Genomic DNA, 18,237 nt, shown 5'->3' with positions numbered 1-18,237 from the left:
GGACAGTCTCTTCAATAAATAGTGTTCAGAAAACTGTACAGTCACATGCAAAGAATGAAATTAGATCGCTATCTTACACCCCACACAAAAATTAACTCAAAATGGATGAAAGACTTGAATGTAAGACCAGAAACCATAAAACTGCTAGAAAAAAATATGGTGGTAAGCTTCTTGACATAGGCCTTGACAATGATTTTTTGAATCTGACACCAAAAGCAAAAGCAACAAAAGAAAAAAATCAACAAGTGGGACTACATCAAACTAAAAGGCTTCTGCACTGCAAAGGAAGTCATCAACAAAAATAAAAAGGCAACCTACTAAATGGGAGAAAATAATTGCAAATCATGTATCTGATAGGGATTTATATATAAATATATAAAAATATATAAATATATATATAAAACTCATACAACTCAACAGCAAAGAAACAATCCAATTTAAAAATGGGCAGAAGATCTGAATAGACATTTTCCCACAGGATACATACTGATTGCCAATAGGTATATGAAAATGTGCTCAACATCATTAACCATCGGGGAAATGCAAATCAAAACCACAATGAGATATTACCTGCCTCACACCTGTTAGAATGGCTATTATCAAAAAGATAAGCAATGACAAGTGTTGACAAGGATGTGGAGAAAAGGGAACCCTTGTGCACTGTTGATGGGAATGTAAACTGGGGCAGCCACTATGAAAAAACAGTATGGAGGTTCCTAAAAAAATTAAAAATAGAACTACCTTATGACTCAGCAATTCCACTCCTGCGTATTTATCTGAAGAAAACAAAAACACTAATTCAAAAAGATATCTGTACCCCTTGTTCATTGCAGCAGTATTTACAATCGCCAAGATATAGAAGCAACCTAAGTGTCCATAGATGGATGAATGGGTAAAGAAACTGTGATATATGTAACCCTAAGCGCATAAATACAGAGAACAGAGTGATGGTTGTAAGGGGTGGAGGGAATAAGCGAACTGGGTTTTTTATTTATTTAAATAAACCGAATAAAAATTTTAAAAAATGAAATGGCAGTGTCTCAGGTTCTACAGCTGGACTGCTGGGTTTAAAAAATAATGAAATTTTAAAACTTGGAAACTCTGTAGTTCTTCATGAAGAAAGAGCATATGAAAAATTCCCTGCCTAGAATGTAATTCTTGTTTCCACCCATTTCATAACATGAACAGGGGGTATAGAAGATAAACCCACAGTGTAGCATCAGACAGGTCTGAATTCAAACTCCACGTGGGAGACCTTGGTGGAATCACTGTGTTTCTCAGAGCCTTAGTTTTCACATCTGTAATAACAGAAGTATCTAAGACACTGAGCTGTTGTTAAGAATTAAATGAGGAATTGTATATAATGGTATTGGTATACCATACATATATATATATATATATATATATATATATATATATATATATATATATATATACATATACATATGTGTGTGTGTGTATATATATATACACACACACACACATACACACACACACACACAGACCTTCACCAACCTAAATAGTTTTTGTGAGAATACGTAGCTGACAAAATTTAATGACGGATGATAAAATAAAATAAAATAAACCCTACCATATACACAATGTACCAATCTCAAATGGGATGCTAAAATACTGCATTAAGAAGTTTAATTCATACATTTTCCTACATAGAGAGGAAAAATGGTGATCGAGTGTTGTATTTTTCAAATAAACCAGTATTAGACTCAAACAGCCCTGCCCTTTAGCTACAGTCACATTCACAGGGGGGTGGCCTGTGGCTGCCAGGTGAATTATCTACTAAAAGCCCTTTACCACAGCTATTTTTCAACATCTTAGAGATTTTGAACATTCTCATTCTGCCAGTAATAGGTTAGTATATGCTGTTTTTTAATTGATGTTTTTCAGCTATTCATTAACTATGCATGCACTTCACAGACCTCCTGACCTGGGTTTTCTCCCTACAAATAACGTTCTGTTAATGATTAATATATAAAATATGGCCTTCAGTCATTGAAGCCTGGATTTCATATCTACAAGAAAGGACACAATCAGCTCCAGCATCAGAGATGCCATTCATAGACGTGCAAATGACTCTTTCTTGTTTGCACACCAGCTTTGCTCTGTGTTACTGCCCCTGGGTCTGCTATACAGTTGTCATCCATCACTACAGAGCAACTTGTGTGTACCCTAGAACCCATGGAACAGCAGGCACAAAGAACTGTCAGAAGTGGGGTTTCCAATAAGCAATATGTCTTTCCTTTTCAGATAAGGAAAACGTCACTACCACAAGTATGGTCCTGAGAATACTGCCACATTTCAGGTTGTAGACTTTTCTGAACACAAATAAGTGTGATGTGATGGCTAATTTTACGTGTCAACTAGACTGAACCATGGTGCACCCAGGTGTTTCACTAAACATTATTCAGGGTGTTTCTGGATGAGCTTAACCTTTTAATCAGTAGTAAAGCAGATCACCCTCCATAATGTGGGTGGGTCTCATCCAATCAGTTGAAGGTCCTATAAAAGAAAAAGATGGACCCTTCTCTAAGTAAAAGAACTCTTCAGCAGACTGCCTTCGGACTTCATATGCAACATCAAATCTTGCTGCCTACAGCCTTTAAACTGGGACACTGGCTCTGCCTGTGTCTCCAGCCTGCTGGCCACCTTGCAGATTGGACTTGTTGGCCTCTAAGCGGCTCTGTTTCTCTGGAGAACCCTGAACATATATGACAATTAATAAAACCTACAAAGTAAATGAGATACTCTGGTAATAATATGGCTATCACGTGGCACAGTGGTCAGCAGTTCACATCTGTTAATACATCACAAATGACTGCAGAACCTTAACCACAGGAAAGAGGAAGAGTCGCTGGTTAAAGCAGAGGTGGGTCAAGGATACCAGATTCTCCCAGACTCACATACCAGCAAGTCTCAAGGTTTCCAACGTAATTACCTCCTTCTTCAGCTTCATGGCTAAGTTTCTTCAAACTTGCCATCTCTACTTTCTAAACTCCCATCACCCCTCAGCCCACTGTCTTCCCTTCCTCCCTAGCACTCCTGTTGGGCACCTGGCCACCTCCCATGAAAAATCCAGGGACACTCTTCACTTACATCTCAACTGCGTTCTCTGCGTCATCTAACCCTCCGTCAGGAACTCTGAGACCACGGTCCTCCTCGGGGGCTTCTCCCTCAGATTAATCCTTATAAGAGGTGTGTCCAAGAACTCAGGATGTGCCCTGCCCTCAGGAGCCATGCTCCCTGGAGATCCCACCTGTTCCATCACCACGGCTGGCACCACAACAGTGTTGGTGCTCACACTTGCCGAGGGCTTACTCTGTCCCCGGCACCATTTTAAGCAGTTGATGAGTACCAACTTATTTTATCCTCACAATAACTGAGGTAATAGTAATTTCCTTATACATGTTATAGATGAAGAAACTGAGGCACAAAGAAAGTAGCCCATAGTCATACAACTACAGGTGGTCCAACTCTTCCATCATTGAGTGGAGTCATCTCTCCCGAGCTGTGGTTATCATGACTGATGATTTCCAAAATCCCTCTCTGGTCCAGAGTTTTCTCTAATGCAATGAAATCTACCCAGTTTTTCAAGCCAGACACCCAGTTCTTTACTCCTACTTCTTCTTCAACTTACAATTCATCACCAAGTCCACACAACATGCAGTTAATTAATCATCAACAGTCACCTTGGTCATTCTTGAGTATGACACCCACCCTCAACTCTGCTCTTCACTGAGGGCCTCGTGTTCCCAAAACTTCTCACATCCAGTGGCCTGACCCTCCTTGTCCATCTTAAGCTTCATCCACGGTGCATTTCTTGCAGTGCCTGGGTGCTGCCTTCACTTTCACCCCTTGCAGTGTCTATCATCTTTGCCTTGACCCCTTCTCCTCCCTTCCACCCTCCTTAAGCCCGGCATCCAACTTCTCCAGGTGACTCCTGCTTTTCCTTTTAAAGAAACAATTCAGGTATGTGTTTCCAGGAAGCTGTCCCTAGTCTCCGAGGGTCTGAGATCACCCCCTCCAAAATCGTCTCAACTTAGGCCTTTGTCCTGGGGCAGCCCATAGTGGGGCCCCTTGCAATGCCTGCTCCATGCTGAATATACCACTCAGGTGGCCAAGGCACTACGCTGGGCTCTGGGGTTGGGAGCTGGGATAGTGGACACAGGATCCTGAGACTTGCTTAGTTAGCTACACAGATGTGACACCGCCCCTCGGCTAAATTCTTCCGTCACTTCCCATGGAAGAAAGATGTGAGCCAGGCCAGCCTTAGGTTCTGGCCCAATGAGGCCACAAGATAGGGAGGAGCCTGAACTCAAAATTCCCTTTTTTCTCTCCAAACCTCAAGTTCCTGGGCCTGAGCTCCCCCCCATGCCCATATCCCCACAACTAGGGCTGGGGGCGGGTGGGCCTTGGAACCCAAGAATTCAGCCTACTCTTCCCACCAGCCCCAAAGACTACCGGGCGCTTCATTTGGGCCAGGAAGTCAATATCCAGAGAGGCAGATTCACTTCAACATGGAGGTGACACCCGCTTTTCCTTCTAATCCCTTTAATGACATGAAGGTGGGATTTCACTGACTCACTCTTGCACCAAGGGCTGGGCTGATGGAAGGACTTGGAGAGCAAACACTCAGCTTTTGTGAACGAAATGGGCGTAAGAAACGTGCCATTTTCCAGAACAAACACCATATGATCTCACTTATATGTGGAATCTAAAGAACAGAATAAACGAACAAACAAAACAGGGACTCAGAGATATAGGGGAAAAAACAATAACAAGTGACGATTGCTAGGTGGGAGAGGGGTGGGGATAGGGGAGGAGGTGAAGGGATTAGGAAGTACAAATTAGTAGTCACAATATAGCCACGGGGATATGAAATACGGTTTGGGGAACATAATCAGGAATGTTGTAAAGATTTTGTAGGGTATCAGATGGCACCTGTCTTATTAGGGGGACCACTTCATGGATGGTGTAGGTGCCTGACCACTGCACTGTATACCTGAGGCAGAATAATGCCGAATGTCAACTGTAATTAAATACACACACACACACACACACACACACACACACGGTCACAGGATGTGGAGCACAGCATAGGGAAGAGTCAATGTAATTGTAACTGCTATATACGGTATCAGAAGGGGAGGGCGGAGGGGGATTACCACTTTGTGAAGGGTGTAAATATCTAACTAGTACATTGTTTTGTACACCTGAAACTAATTAAAAAAAAAAAAGAGTGATATACTGTGGAATTAGTTTCAAATGAAGGGGAAAAAAAAAAAGAAACATGCCACTCTCCTTACAATCATGTGTAAGGAAAATTACAGTTGGCCTTTCACACAGGGTCAGTAAATAGTGGGGCCCTGGACACTTGGACCCAAAAAGCGGCAGCTGCTACTCTGCACCTGCCAGTTATTGTCTCACAGGAGTTCTTTCTTGGCTGAGGTTTCAAATGTTGGCGAAAGTTTTACAGTTGTTAATGTAGGCTGACACCGACCCTATGGAGCTAAGTGGAACGCAGAGGCGTGGACGTGGGGCGCGGAACACAGTGTAAGGTAGGACCACTGGGGGGAAGGGGTCTGAGGACAAGGCAATGAAATCACCATCCACTGCCTCCCTTTCTCCAGCAGTGGGCGCATTCAGCTGAGGCAAGACAGCAGAGGCGTCCTTTTGGAAGAAATAAGTGACCCAAGACCGCCCGCCATATACTGACATTTGGGAATCTTGCAGAGGAAAAACCTGGAGCTTTGACTTGGGACCATCTCATGACAGAGTCCACGGGTGGACAAGCTTGCTCTCTGCCTGTCCAGGATCTGACCTTAATGTCACCCCAGGCCAATGGCTCCCAAATTGGAGTCTCTACCCTCGACCTCTCCCCTGAACTCTGCATCCAAACTCAACACCTCCACTTAGAATAATCCACTGCCAATTCAAGCTTAACATGCTGGAAATACGACACTGGACTTCTACCTCCAAACCTGTTCCTCCTGCAGTTTCGTCATCTCAGGAAACAGCAAATCCTTTCAACCAGTTTTTCAGGCCTGAACCCTTGAAGGCGTCCTAGGCTCCTCTTTCTCTCACATCCTGATTCCACCCAATCCAACAGCAAAGCTTGAACCTCAGCCTTCGAAATACATGTTTTTACTACCTTCTTCACTACATCCCAGTCAAACCCACCGTCATTCCTCATGTGGACTATTTTAATAGCTTCCTATCAGATATCCGATTCTGGTCCCCCCATGGTGTTGCAGAGCCCCTTGCTGCCCAGGATGCTGCCCTATTACCCAGCAGGGTCCTATACAGGACTCTATTCAAAACCTCACATCACACTCAGAGTAAAGGCTAGTTCTTTCCAGTTACTCTATAAATATTTGTGAATTAATAAATTTCTAATCAGCATTTTAGTAACCACCATTTTAAAAACAGGATATCCAGGCCAATAAACATGCAAAAAGGCACTTAAGTTCATTAGTCATCTAGGATGTACAAATTAAAATCACAAAATACCACCTCAAACCCATCAGAATGACTGAAATGGAAAAGACAGATAATACCAAGTGTTGTCCAAGATGTGGAACAACAGGAACCCTCATTTCCTGCTAGAAGTCTAACCTGGTACATATACTTTAAATAACTAGTTGGCAGAATTTCATATCTGATGACACAGCAATTTCACTCCTATTATTAGTATATCTCCAGCAGAAAGGCATACATACATACATAATCAAAAGACATGGAAGAATGTCTATAGCAATATTATTCATAACTCCAAACTGGACATTATCCAAAGTTTCCTCAAGAGTTAAATGAAAAAATTGTCATATATTCACATAACAAAATACTATACAGCAGTGATTCTCAAAGTGTTTTGAAAACATAAAATAGTTTTATCTAGCTGGACAAAGAGTTGGTCTCTAGACCAGCAGCATCAATATCTGCTGGGAATTTGGTGAAATACTAATTCAGTCCAGACTTCGGGAATTAAGAAATTGGGGGTGGGACTCAGCTTCCCTTGAAAAGCCTTCCAGGGACTTCTGATGCAGGTGAAAGGATGCGGACACTTCACTACAGGAGCAAACCTGATGAATTTGAGCACACTGAGATCATTAAAAATTCTGTTGGCAAGTCGGAAGATGACTGTTGCTAGGTACATAGAAAACTAGCAAATATGTGTTTCGACAATGCAGAATAGTTTGATCTGGCTGAACAAAGGTCTTCTCCTTTTTTTACTTTAAGAAAAATACAGGTTGTATAAGAAAGAAAAGAACATGTAACACAACTATACTGCTCGGCTCAACCGTGGATTACAATTGTATGGTCATCAGAATGTGATCTGGAGACCAATGAAACCAAACAGGCAACATAGCCACACAACGTAATACGGTGTCTAAAGCGGATGACTCAAGAAAGAGCAGTAGAACCCTATTATTTAGAAAATGGGTGTAACTCGGAAAATTGAAAACAGTGACATCTGGGAAAAACGATGAGGGTGACATGTGCCAGGACACTGCTGTTTTTCATGAGTCCTTTTAGTAGTACTGCACTTATTAAATTTTCTGTGTGAATAACTGATAAAAATTAAAATCACAAATCAAAAATAATACCGTATTAGCAAAGCAAGCAAGACAAGTAGGTGACGTTGGGTCAGGGCCCACCAATGTGTACTTTCTGCTCTGGGGAGCCAGAGGTGGACAGAAGAGCTCCACATTCACAGCCCACCATAGGGAAAGCACACCAATCAGACCAGGGACAAACAAAGCTGTTGGCAGGATGGGGGAGAAGCACAGGACAGACGAGGAAGGTAACCCGGTAAGAGTATGGTTTTCAATAAACATAGGCAAGAAGGCGGCTAGGAAAATGCAATGTGTGTTGTGAAAACGCAGAGTAGTTTGATCTGGCTGAACGAAGGTCTGGTCTACCCAGGTGCTATCCGGACAATAGGCCCCACTTGTCAAGACTGGGCTTTGGGGAAGCATAACCTGCAAGGATATGTAAGGCGAACTAGAGAGGCAGTAAGTCTGAAGTACTGAGGGTGGAGTTCTGGGTTTTTGTTTTTCTGCTTTGTCCTGAGATTCTGCTACCAGTAAACAGATGAATTTACTGTGAAGCTATTTACACTGAGGCTTTAAGGCCCTTTAATTCTCATGAGGATTTGCTAGGGACCGTAGCACCGTGTTGACATGGTCACACATAAACACCTTTGTTAAGTTTGCAAAAGTCAGCTCCTCTGGTTGTAGACAGAACTGCTCTTTCCACTGTGACCTCCCAGCCATCATACTTCGTGTCACGTAGCACTGGAGTGGGTGCTGGAATTTTCAGCTAAAGGGAAGTTGAATGGAGATTTATTTACTTTGAGTTTGATGGAATATGTCTGCGGGGTTTGCAGTCACATCTGTCTGTAAGTTATTGTCAGTCATCCGGTGTCAGAACAGCTTCCAAAAATGCTTCTGCTGTCCACCACACCAACTCACCTGGCATGGTGACATAAATGGCAGAACCAGAGGAGTGTGTGAGCCTGGGTAGTGGCAGCCAGCACAAGGGATCATGGAAAGAAACAAGGCTCCAATGGTATAGAGCTAAATGCTAGTCTGTGGAAAATTCTCCCACATCTTACAACTAATATATAAAAGAAAATCGATGGGATTTTCAAATTTGATGACAATTCTAAAAATCTGTAAGACCATACCAGTTTGAAGTCTAAATAAACTCCCAAACTATCAGCAATCGATTTCAACTAGCCATGCTATAGGAAAGCCTAAATTTACCTTCCTATTCTCTCCAAATATTACAAAATCATTGTCATTCAAAGATGCAAAGGGTATGAAGCCAAAAAATGTGAAAAAATGTATTAAAGATTGAGGAGCATTATTTTTATGTATTTTGTTATACTGTTGGCATCTTAAAATTACACTGTTGAGTTTTCTTATTCTAAATAACTTTTACATCTATATTTAAATTTTTAATTTTGTGTTTTTTTTCTTAAAGAGGGCCACTAACTTGTCTAAGTTTCAGACCCCAAAAAACCTGGATCTACTCCCGCACAACAATTTAAAAAACATAGTTTTCTAAGATACTTTTGTTCACTGGTCACATAAAAGATGACAATCATTTCAGCGAATCCTGCTACTTGTATTAGTGGTGGTGATGGGGTGGGGCTGAAGTCACTCCACCCAACCCCTCCAAAGCCCAACAGCCAGGGAGCATCTCCTGCAGTGGTGTGGGTGGTTTGGCCTGGAAATGAAGGGATGATTCCAAGAGACACTGCAGGAATGCATGGCGGAGAGGCAAGGAGGAAGGGAAAACAGGGAGGCCATCCTTTGTGCAGGGGCAGCATTTGGGGGGCAGGGAGGCCATGCAGGTTGCTTTTTTTTTTTTTTTCAGGACTGGGAAGCAAATTGTCTAGGGCTGCCCTGACCAGAACCAATGTCTGAAAGATCAAGGGCAGTGACGTGTATCTCTTGGGAGGTCCCTCTCTCTACTCTCTCCACCTTTCAGCAAACAGAATCCAGATTCAAGAATTCAGCACACAAAACTGTCTCAGGAGCAGCTAAGAGTAGCAAACTCAATAAAATAGCAGAACACTGGGTACCAATGAGGGGGTGGGCATGCTGGGCCACAAGGCCATGGTAACTGTGCCAAACACTGCCTTAGCTAAAGAGTACTCAGAAAAGGATCACGACTAACTACCTTTTCATCCTTCTCTGTGCTGTCTGGCCAAAGGCCAGATTTCCTCCAATCAGCACCCTATTACTGTGAGAACATTATTAAGACAATTTGTCCCTTTACACAGGTTGCAATGACCTTGTATGGCTTCTATTTGTCCCAGCCACAGACCATTCAGGCCAAGCTCCCCCTCACTACCCGGCAGGCAGGAAGCATCAGAATAATGCCCAAGAGGGAGCCCGGAGTCCTAGGCTCCCTGATCAGACTCTTAATGGCAAAATCTTCATTTCACCCCTCCCCCCCCCTTAAAAAAAGCTTTTTTTGTTGTTGGCAAGTTGCAAACACATATCTCCTAAATAAGTTAAAATGCATAAAACTCAAATTGTGCCTGCCATATTGCAAGCTCTATATAAGCATTTGTTAAAAGGTTTTTAAAACCCTCTGTATCTTCAAAGATTTAAATTTGAAAAACCACAGAAACCCATAACAACTCTCCAGGATTTACATAGTAGTAGTGTCTGAATCCTAAACTAGCTTCTCCTCAAAGCCTCATGGAAGAAAAATTTTATGGTGTAACCTAAATTACTAAATATCCTGGTGATAGTCACTCTGGAAAGGGAAGTGAGGGGGCTAGGAGGGAGGAAGGAAGGGAGGGGCAGGAGAGCAAATGCTTCCCCTCCCCTCCTGCCCACATTGGATCTGCTTTCCAGGAAGAATGTTCTTCCTGCAAGCTGTGAGCTTCAGCATTCTAGTTCATAAGGTTTGGGGTCTCCTTTCCCTACAGGACGGAAAGATGATGGAGCCAAAGTATGTCCTGTAAGTCATGCATTCCTTACAGGCTGAGTCTTTGGTCTTTAAAACCACAGAGGGAGAGCCCTCCAACACTAAATGTGTCCACTCAGTCTTGAAGGTTAACTTTTAGAGGGGATTAGAGGTTTCATCCCAAGGTAAAGCACTATTCACGGTGCACATGACCACTCACTTCAAATTTAGGATTGAAAAGAGACTGCTACGCCTGAGAAAGAAAATGCTGTTTGGATATAAAATCAATGTCTCACAACTCCTTCTGTCCATCTTCATTCTCCAGATCACCAGAACACAATCATGGACTTTAACAAGCAAAGCAGGAGTAAACTATCTTCCCACTAGACCTAACCCTGCCCTGACAGTCCTGGGAGAACCAACACCCACTCACTCATCCCACAATACGGACTGCATCCCTACTATGTGTCAGGCGCTGCTGAAAGTACCGAGGAAAATGTGGAGAACAAAAGAAAAAGAAAGTGAGAAGAGAGGAGCTGCATTTTCAAACTCTAGTCGCAGGTTTTAAGCTTAGCTGCTTGATTTTCATCCTGAGGGTCAGTGTTAACAAGTTCCTGCAATCACTCACTCAGTGGAACCACTTGAAGGTTGTGGGCAGAGTAAGTTTGCATTCAGGATGCTTTGAGGAAAGATAAACAGCAATCCTTCCAGGTCTCCAAGCAGCTGGGGTTTAAACCTGGGGGCAACTACACCCAGTTCCTGGCCACTGGGTCAATTCAAAGGTCTTCAAAAACAAACAGCTGTGGCATTCAGGCCAGGGAGAAAAATTTAAAGCCCTGGACTAATCTGCATAGTCAATATATTTATTCTAACCTGCTCTCTCCCAGGCAAAGGGCAAATCACCTACAGTTAGCCATTCAAATACCAAAGGAGAGGGGCCATGTTCGGCATGTTTCCTAGGTGGCTGCCACCGCCACGGGAGAACGAGGTGTTCACCTCTCCGGCTCCTGGGGTGGAGAAGGTAAAGGGAAGGTCTGTGCAGTAAACGAACACAAAGACTTCTTTCACTGTATCACGCCTGGGTCCGCGGTCACCAGACGCCCACCGCAGAAGGCCGGGGAGCGCGGGTCCGGCTCCGCACTCGAGGACCCCCACCCCGGCAGGACCCCAGCCCGCCAGCCCCGCGGCTGCACGCGGTCCTGGGCCCTGCTATCCCGAGCCCAGAGGAGCCCCTTTGGTCCCACTTGACTTCTGCTCGGACTTTCATAGGTCCCAAGTGGGTGTGATGCGGACAGAGTGCCCGCCCGGCCCGGGGGGCTGCGCTAACACGGACCCTGCCGGAACGCGAGAGCAGGGCCGCAGCGCTCACCTGTCCCGCCCGCAGCGCGAGCTGCACCGCCACTTCAAAGCACTCCTCCCAGGGGCCCCCGGCGGGCGCCGCCTCGTCCTCGCGACTGGGCTTCATCGCGGCCTCGCGGGGCCCCGCCACCTCCAGTCCTCCACGCAGTTCCTCCACCAGTTTCCACTGCCCTGAAATCAGGCTCCGCACTCCCTCCTCTTACTCCCGCCACTCGAGCCTCGGCCTCAGCCTGCCCCACAGCCGTGCCCGCGGGAAGGGCAGGGAGCGGGCCGCGGCAGGGGAAGCCGCGCCGCTCGTCCCAAGCCCCGCCCAGAGCCCCGCCCCTCCCCGCTGGGCCCCACCCTCTCCGCTGCCTGTCCTGCGCTGTGCCTCGTCCCGCACTTCCCAGCACCAATCCTAGTCTTTCCCCACGTAGAGTTCGACCCCGCTGGGCTTCCGGCTCCCTGCCCCAGCCCCGCCCCTCCCGGCCCTCATCCTTGCTCCGCGCTTCAAACACCCAGCTCCGCCCTTATCCCCACTCCTCCCCGCCGAATCCCGCGTCACTCTGCATCCGCGCCCCGCCCCTCCTCGCCTCCGCCCCTCCCGGCCCCGCCCCTCCCTATCAAGCCCCGCCCTCCCCCGCGCTCTCGGTCAAGCCACGCCCGCACCCCCTCCCGGACCTCTACCCAGTGCTCTGTCCAGCCAGTGGAACGCAGCCCGGAGCAGGCGTGGCGAGAGGAGGGAAGGTGGTGTGTACGGTGGGCCTGGGACGGAAGCCCTCGAACTTGGCGGGACCCGGGTCCCGGGGCAGGCCGCCACTGGTGTGGGCGTGCGCGGCCGAGGCCACGACTTTGCCCCCCACTGATGTGAGGTGGGCGCTCGCGCGTAGCCTCCAGTTGGGGGAGCTCCCGACCCGCTCGCCCAGCCTGGCGGTTTAGGGGCGGCCAGGTCCTAAAGGAATTTAACTCGTAACGGGTCGTCCTTCGAGCAGGCCACTGGACGCTCGGTGTTGTTCTCAGCCTGCTTGGTTGGCCGCAGGCGCTCGTCCTGGCCGCAGAGCACAAAGCGCCTGTGTTCCCTAATGTTTGGATGCAAACGAAGCTTTGACCCCAGCTAAAAATCAAACGCTATGATGACAGTCACTGGATTTTATAACTGTCTGAACTCAAAACTCCATTGTGGAGCCTTAACTGTGACTAGTCTCTCTCTGTAATGAGGAATGACCTTAAATCCTTTAACGCTGCTGAGCACTGGCACCCCCTAAACATAAATAAATACAAGGCATTTCCCAAGAGAGGGACTCCCGTGGTTTCCGGGAGTTAATTTCGTAAGCTGCTCTGCGTACTACCCCTTTATAAAGATGCTGACCCACATAAAATTATTCTGGAGTGCTATATCTCAGAGCCTGGGAGAACAATGGGAGTTTGTACAAGAACTTTGATGGGACTTTTTTTTCCACACAATTAACCTAATGATGGGATTAAATGTTTTTAGCTTTTATCTTTGAGCCCTTTATGTTGAATAAAGTTTCACAACACTCAATGTAGAGAAACTCTAGCTGTATGGTATAAGAGACAAATAAAAATTACAAAGAACAAGAAGGAATTAGGAAGCCAGATCTGGGTAGGGCTTTAGTCTCTATCTAGCCTTGCCCAGTCTCTGCCCATAGCTCAGAAAAGTAGACCTAGAATTGCCCCAGTTCTCACTACTGGCCAGTTTGGGGCAGCTAAGGGCATGCTCTACTCCATCTTATTTGTTCATGTTTTTCATGATTTTCAAAATAGGGAGCTGGACTTCTAAAAATACTTAAGACTGTGCGCTGAAAGCTGCGTTTAAAATTAAATGCATTTAGTTGTTGATTTTCATGGCAGCTTTCCATCAGAAGTCACCAAGCAAAATTAGGAAGTGATGAAATTTCTCTTTGGCCTCTTCTCAGCTCCCCTTTCTGAACACCTCTCCTTTCTACTTCCTATCTGGACCAATCTGGGAGCTCAGTTATAGCTTCAGATGAACTCTTATTATGGATCTCAGTCTATCTAAACATCTAGAGAGAAAGACTTCATAACTTCCTTACTTAACTTCCAAATATCTTAAGTGAGAATCACGTGGTTTTTACCAGTATGAAGTTTGGAGCCAACCAGATTCTCCTAAATTAAAATATTGGCTTCCGAGCAGCCGGTTTTCTCAGTGGTTAAAGCACAGTGCTGAAAACACCAAGGTTGCTGGTTCAATTCCCACATGGGCCAGTGAGCTGCACCCCCCACAACTAGATTGAAAGCAGCGACTTGACTTGGAGCTGATGGGCCCTGGAGAAACACACTGTTCCCCAATAGTCCCCAATAATAATAATAATAATATAATAAAATACTGGCTTCAATTCTTCCTTGCTGTGTGGATTTGAGCAAGTTACAAATAATCTCTTTGTTTCAGTTTCCTCGACTGTAAAAAAAAATCTTTGGTAAGTGTTATATGGGTTGATGCATGTGCTTGGCACTTGTGTTTGCTAGCATTACTAAGAACTTGCTCACCAATGTAGCCTCCAGTGATCAGCATAGTACCTGACACATAACAGGTGCTTAATAAATATCTGAATTTGATATTTAATCACTGAATACTGAACCCAGCTTTTTCTCATGGATTATGCAAGTTTCTAATGCTTCAATGTCAATTCTCTGTGTCAACATAAAATAGTTTTTCACTATTAGGTCCTGTATGCCAGTCAGCACATTGCCTCTTTAATGTAAGGAACTACATTAACGTTGGAAAGCCCCTAGAGTACCATTCTGTACCTTGAAAGACTTTCCTAACTTCCCCTTGACACACCCACTCCAAGGGTGCAGCCTTGGTGGACACTCTGGTCATCAGGAAGAGGTATGTAAGGTGCCTTCATAGGGGACAGAGGCCAACGGGTGGCAGTGAAAGGGTGAGAGGGCACTAAGGACAGACTTTGTCTCCTGCATCTTGCCCTTTATGTCCTTGGTAATCTGGGAGTCCTCTCCCCTTGTGTCCTTTCTGGAAGAAAGCAAAATCTAAATAAATAAACAAAACGTCAAATGAAGTTTTTCTTTTCTCTTACCTACTTCTCTAGCTACCCAGTTGCTTTCAAATCTGATCTTATTCTCTAGGGCCAAGACGTGCTGATTTAGACATTTTATGATTGTGTGTGGTTTGTTTGTTTTGTTTTGTTTTCCATTTCATCTAAATCCCTAAAATGGGCCCAGGATGAAAATATTTGGCCATTCTCAACTTCATTGGTGTCATAGACTGAATTGTCTCCCCCAACATTAATATGTTGAATCCTAACTCCAGTACCTTAGAATGTGACCCTCTTTGGAGATAAGGCCTTAAAGAGGTAATTAAGTTAAAATGAGGTCATGTGGGTTAGCCCTAATCCTATATGACTGGTGTCCTTACAAGAAGACGGAATTGGACACAGACACAGAAAGAGGGAGAAGATCATCTGCAAGACAAGGAGAGGGGCTGCAGGAGAAACCAAACCTGAGGACACCTTGATTGTGGACTGCTAGCCTTCAGAATTGTGAGAAAATACCCCGTCTATAGTACTTTGTCATGGCAGCACTAACTGACACAGTTGAGAGCCAAAGAGGTTTGCTTCATGCATCACCACACTTAGGGTTCTCAGGAGCTCTTCTCCGCCAAGAGGCCTTGGAGAAGGCAGTAGGGAGCACAGCTCTCCAAGAGGAAACAACAGAGGAAATCCTTCCACCCACAACTTTAGGGTCACTTATGCAGTAGTGTCAGGCAGCAAATTCTCACTAAATTAAGTCAGATGATTATCAACAGTGCTCTGTATTTAAATATCACCCAACACTGCACAGCCCCAGAACAAAGAACAATTCTAGGAGTCCTTGTAAAAAATTCTGGTCTTGCAGAATCTGAAACAAACAAACTTTCTCTGCATGGTTATTTCTCCTTCTCATTTATGTCCACTGTAAAACTGGAGATGCTTTTTCCTACTCTGGAAAAACCTCCCAAGTCATTATTTCTCATTGAGGAAAGGGTTAATGTGGTGGTCATTATCCCTCCTTCTGAGTGTGACTTACATCAGATATACCTGAGAATTCACAGGGTCTGCTGGCTTTCAGAACATTGCAAAGCTTTTTTGGGACTCCTATTCTTCTTTGCTATGCCCTCTACTCACCCCACCATGATTCTATGCCTGCAGATCCCACAGTCGTGGATTCTGGAGACAATGAAATTGAACTTCAATAATTGGTACCACCTTCATTCTGCTAAACTCTAACCTATAAGACCTGTAAAGTGAACTTTTAAAAAAATTTAAGTAGGTCCAGCTGGGAAATGGCCCAGGTTTCCTAAAATATTTATTTAAAACAAATATTTTCCAATATTTTCAATTCCGAAATTCTTCATGATGATATTTATGAAATTAACGACACAGAGCAGATGCTATTTCATAATCTAGAGACTCAGAAGCACAACATGTATTATAACACTTTATTTCCCCATTACTGAATTCTCTTTCTAGCTTCCCCTCCTGCCTGATAGCAGAAAACTAAATCTACTTCTGAAACCGGAGGCCAAACGAGTCCAGGGCTCATGTTGCCTGCTCCACTCAGCCAATAGACCGACACAGGAGTTGGGTCATAGAATAAGCGTTTATTATCAGAGCACAGGTGGTCTGAGAAGGCAGCAGGTTACCACCTCTAAAAATTGCCTTAACATTCTCAGACCAGTCTGGGATATTTAAGGGGAAATCTGGGCATTCCTCCAGAGGCTATGTGATGGTTCCGGGGGTCTGCATGGAGCCTTCCCTCCAGAGATGTGGCTTTCCAATGTGGTCATCAACCCAGGTGCAGTGATGACAGTAACCTGGAAAGAATGCTAGGCCAGAAAAATTGTGATCAGTAAGAACAGGGACATAAGTTTTAGCTTAATTATCTAAAGCAGGGAACTGGGACAGGGGATATTCCAAACTCAGGAACTGGGACAGGGGACATTCCAAGCTCAAACTGCAGGGAGAGGGTTTCATCAATTGTTAAGCTCCAGGCAGGCAGAGGCAAGGCCTCTTTTGTGGGGGTCCCAACGAGGCCCTGTTTCACTTCCTTCCAAGACAACTCAGGCATGTTAATAATTTTTCAGACATTTCAAGTTTAAAATTCAGTCAGTTCAGCTTTGATCTGTCCCCCTTTTTCTAGGTGGGTCCATACAAAGGGGGCTGGACCTTGGGAAGCAACATTGTCCCTTGGACTGGCAGATGCTGAGATGAACCCTGTTGGATCCAGGCCCCTGCAGTCATCCATCCCTTTGGTCAGCCCTGTTGCCTCTCCTGAGTAGCCTTGCCCATCCTTGTCCAGATCTTGACTGAGCTGCATGCTAGCTTTCTTCCCTCAACTCCCAGGTAGCTTCCATTCACCAACGAGCCCTTACAGCTGCACTGTGGCTTTGAGAGGCTCCCCATGGGGTGTTCCACCCTGGCCCTCTCATTTTGGACATTTTCTACTTTGCTGGCGCCCCCTCTTCCAAGCTGGTGTCTGTGCAAGGAAACCAGGATCATGCATGCTTCTCAGGTCCCACAGGGGTCCAGGCTTCCTAAAGTTTTCTAGGAAAAATCATCTTCTCCCACTCCACTGCTCCCAGCTCCACCCTTCTGCAAGAGGGGCAGGGTGCCTTGCCTTAGGCTTTAATTCTTCCTTCACAGCTTTCCCTCTCTGCCTATCCCCCACCCCACCTTGCACACCCATGCCACCAGGCCATCTACTGGGGCAAGAGGGACACGTGCTCTGCCTCATCATATCTTTTTCAAAATGTGTACTTTCTTTGTCAGCATTAACCAAAGCAGCAATGCTTTACTTTGAGTTTTTCATGTGACAGATGGCTCTGCCCCGTTAAGGTAATTCACCCTCACATCTCACTACTTGAATGGAGAAGGTTTTTGGGGTTGCAAATGAAAGGAGGTGGGAACATACTAACAATTCTTCTGCCTACCTGTGTTTTAAAACTGGATAGTTTTCAAGGAAATGTTTCTCTGCTTTTTTATTGAAAGCTTACACTCCACTTGCAAAGTTCTGTTTTTGTTTTTAACCTAAAAAGGCATTGTTACAGTACCCTGGAGAAAGTTTCTATGTTGGTACAAAAATGCTACAAATTTATTAATAATATTTGAGAGGAGAACACAATGAGACTCTGCTATATTTGATTCAGTTTTCAAAACTCTTGACATTTTGAAGTGAATGGAATAATGACCAACACTGAGCCAAGGAAATTCATCTTAAAACTGTATGTCTTCATTACACACTCTTTCTTTTCAGATTGTTTTGATAGGTTATTTTGGTAACCGTAGAAAGGGGAAAATGCATACGAACATGCTCAGTCCTGCCAGACCTCTTTCTTCACCCGACACGTCTGCATTTTTCATATATCCTTCTCCATAGTTTCACATATCCATACTCCCTCTGTAGTAATAGTTTGCATCT

At 44.8% G+C, this 18,237-nt stretch overlaps 1 protein-coding gene across 2 annotated transcripts in view; it reads right to left on the bottom strand.

The window, feature by feature from the left end:
* The window catches only part of IMPA2 (inositol monophosphatase 2), a 66,437-nt gene extending 54,197 nt beyond the window's left edge, over window positions 1-12,240 (bottom strand). The window contains exon 1 of one of the 2 annotated variants that reach the window (XM_081078706.1): window positions 11,813-12,240. In XM_081078706.1, the coding sequence (XP_080934832.1) occupies window positions 11,813-11,908 (96 nt within the window). In that variant the 5' untranslated portion in view covers window positions 11,909-12,240. The remainder of the gene's footprint in view (window positions 1-11,812) is intronic. The other variant, XM_081078707.1, reaches the window with a different exon arrangement.
* Window positions 12,241-18,237: the final 5,997 nt, after the last annotated feature.

This window comes from Rhinolophus hipposideros (genome assembly GCF_964194185.1).
Source record: "Rhinolophus hipposideros genome assembly, chromosome: 17".
NCBI classification, from domain to species: Eukaryota; Metazoa; Chordata; class Mammalia; order Chiroptera; family Rhinolophidae; genus Rhinolophus; species Rhinolophus hipposideros.
The sequence above is the reverse complement of the archived record's forward strand: the minus strand, read 5'-3'. Positions and strand labels throughout refer to the sequence as shown.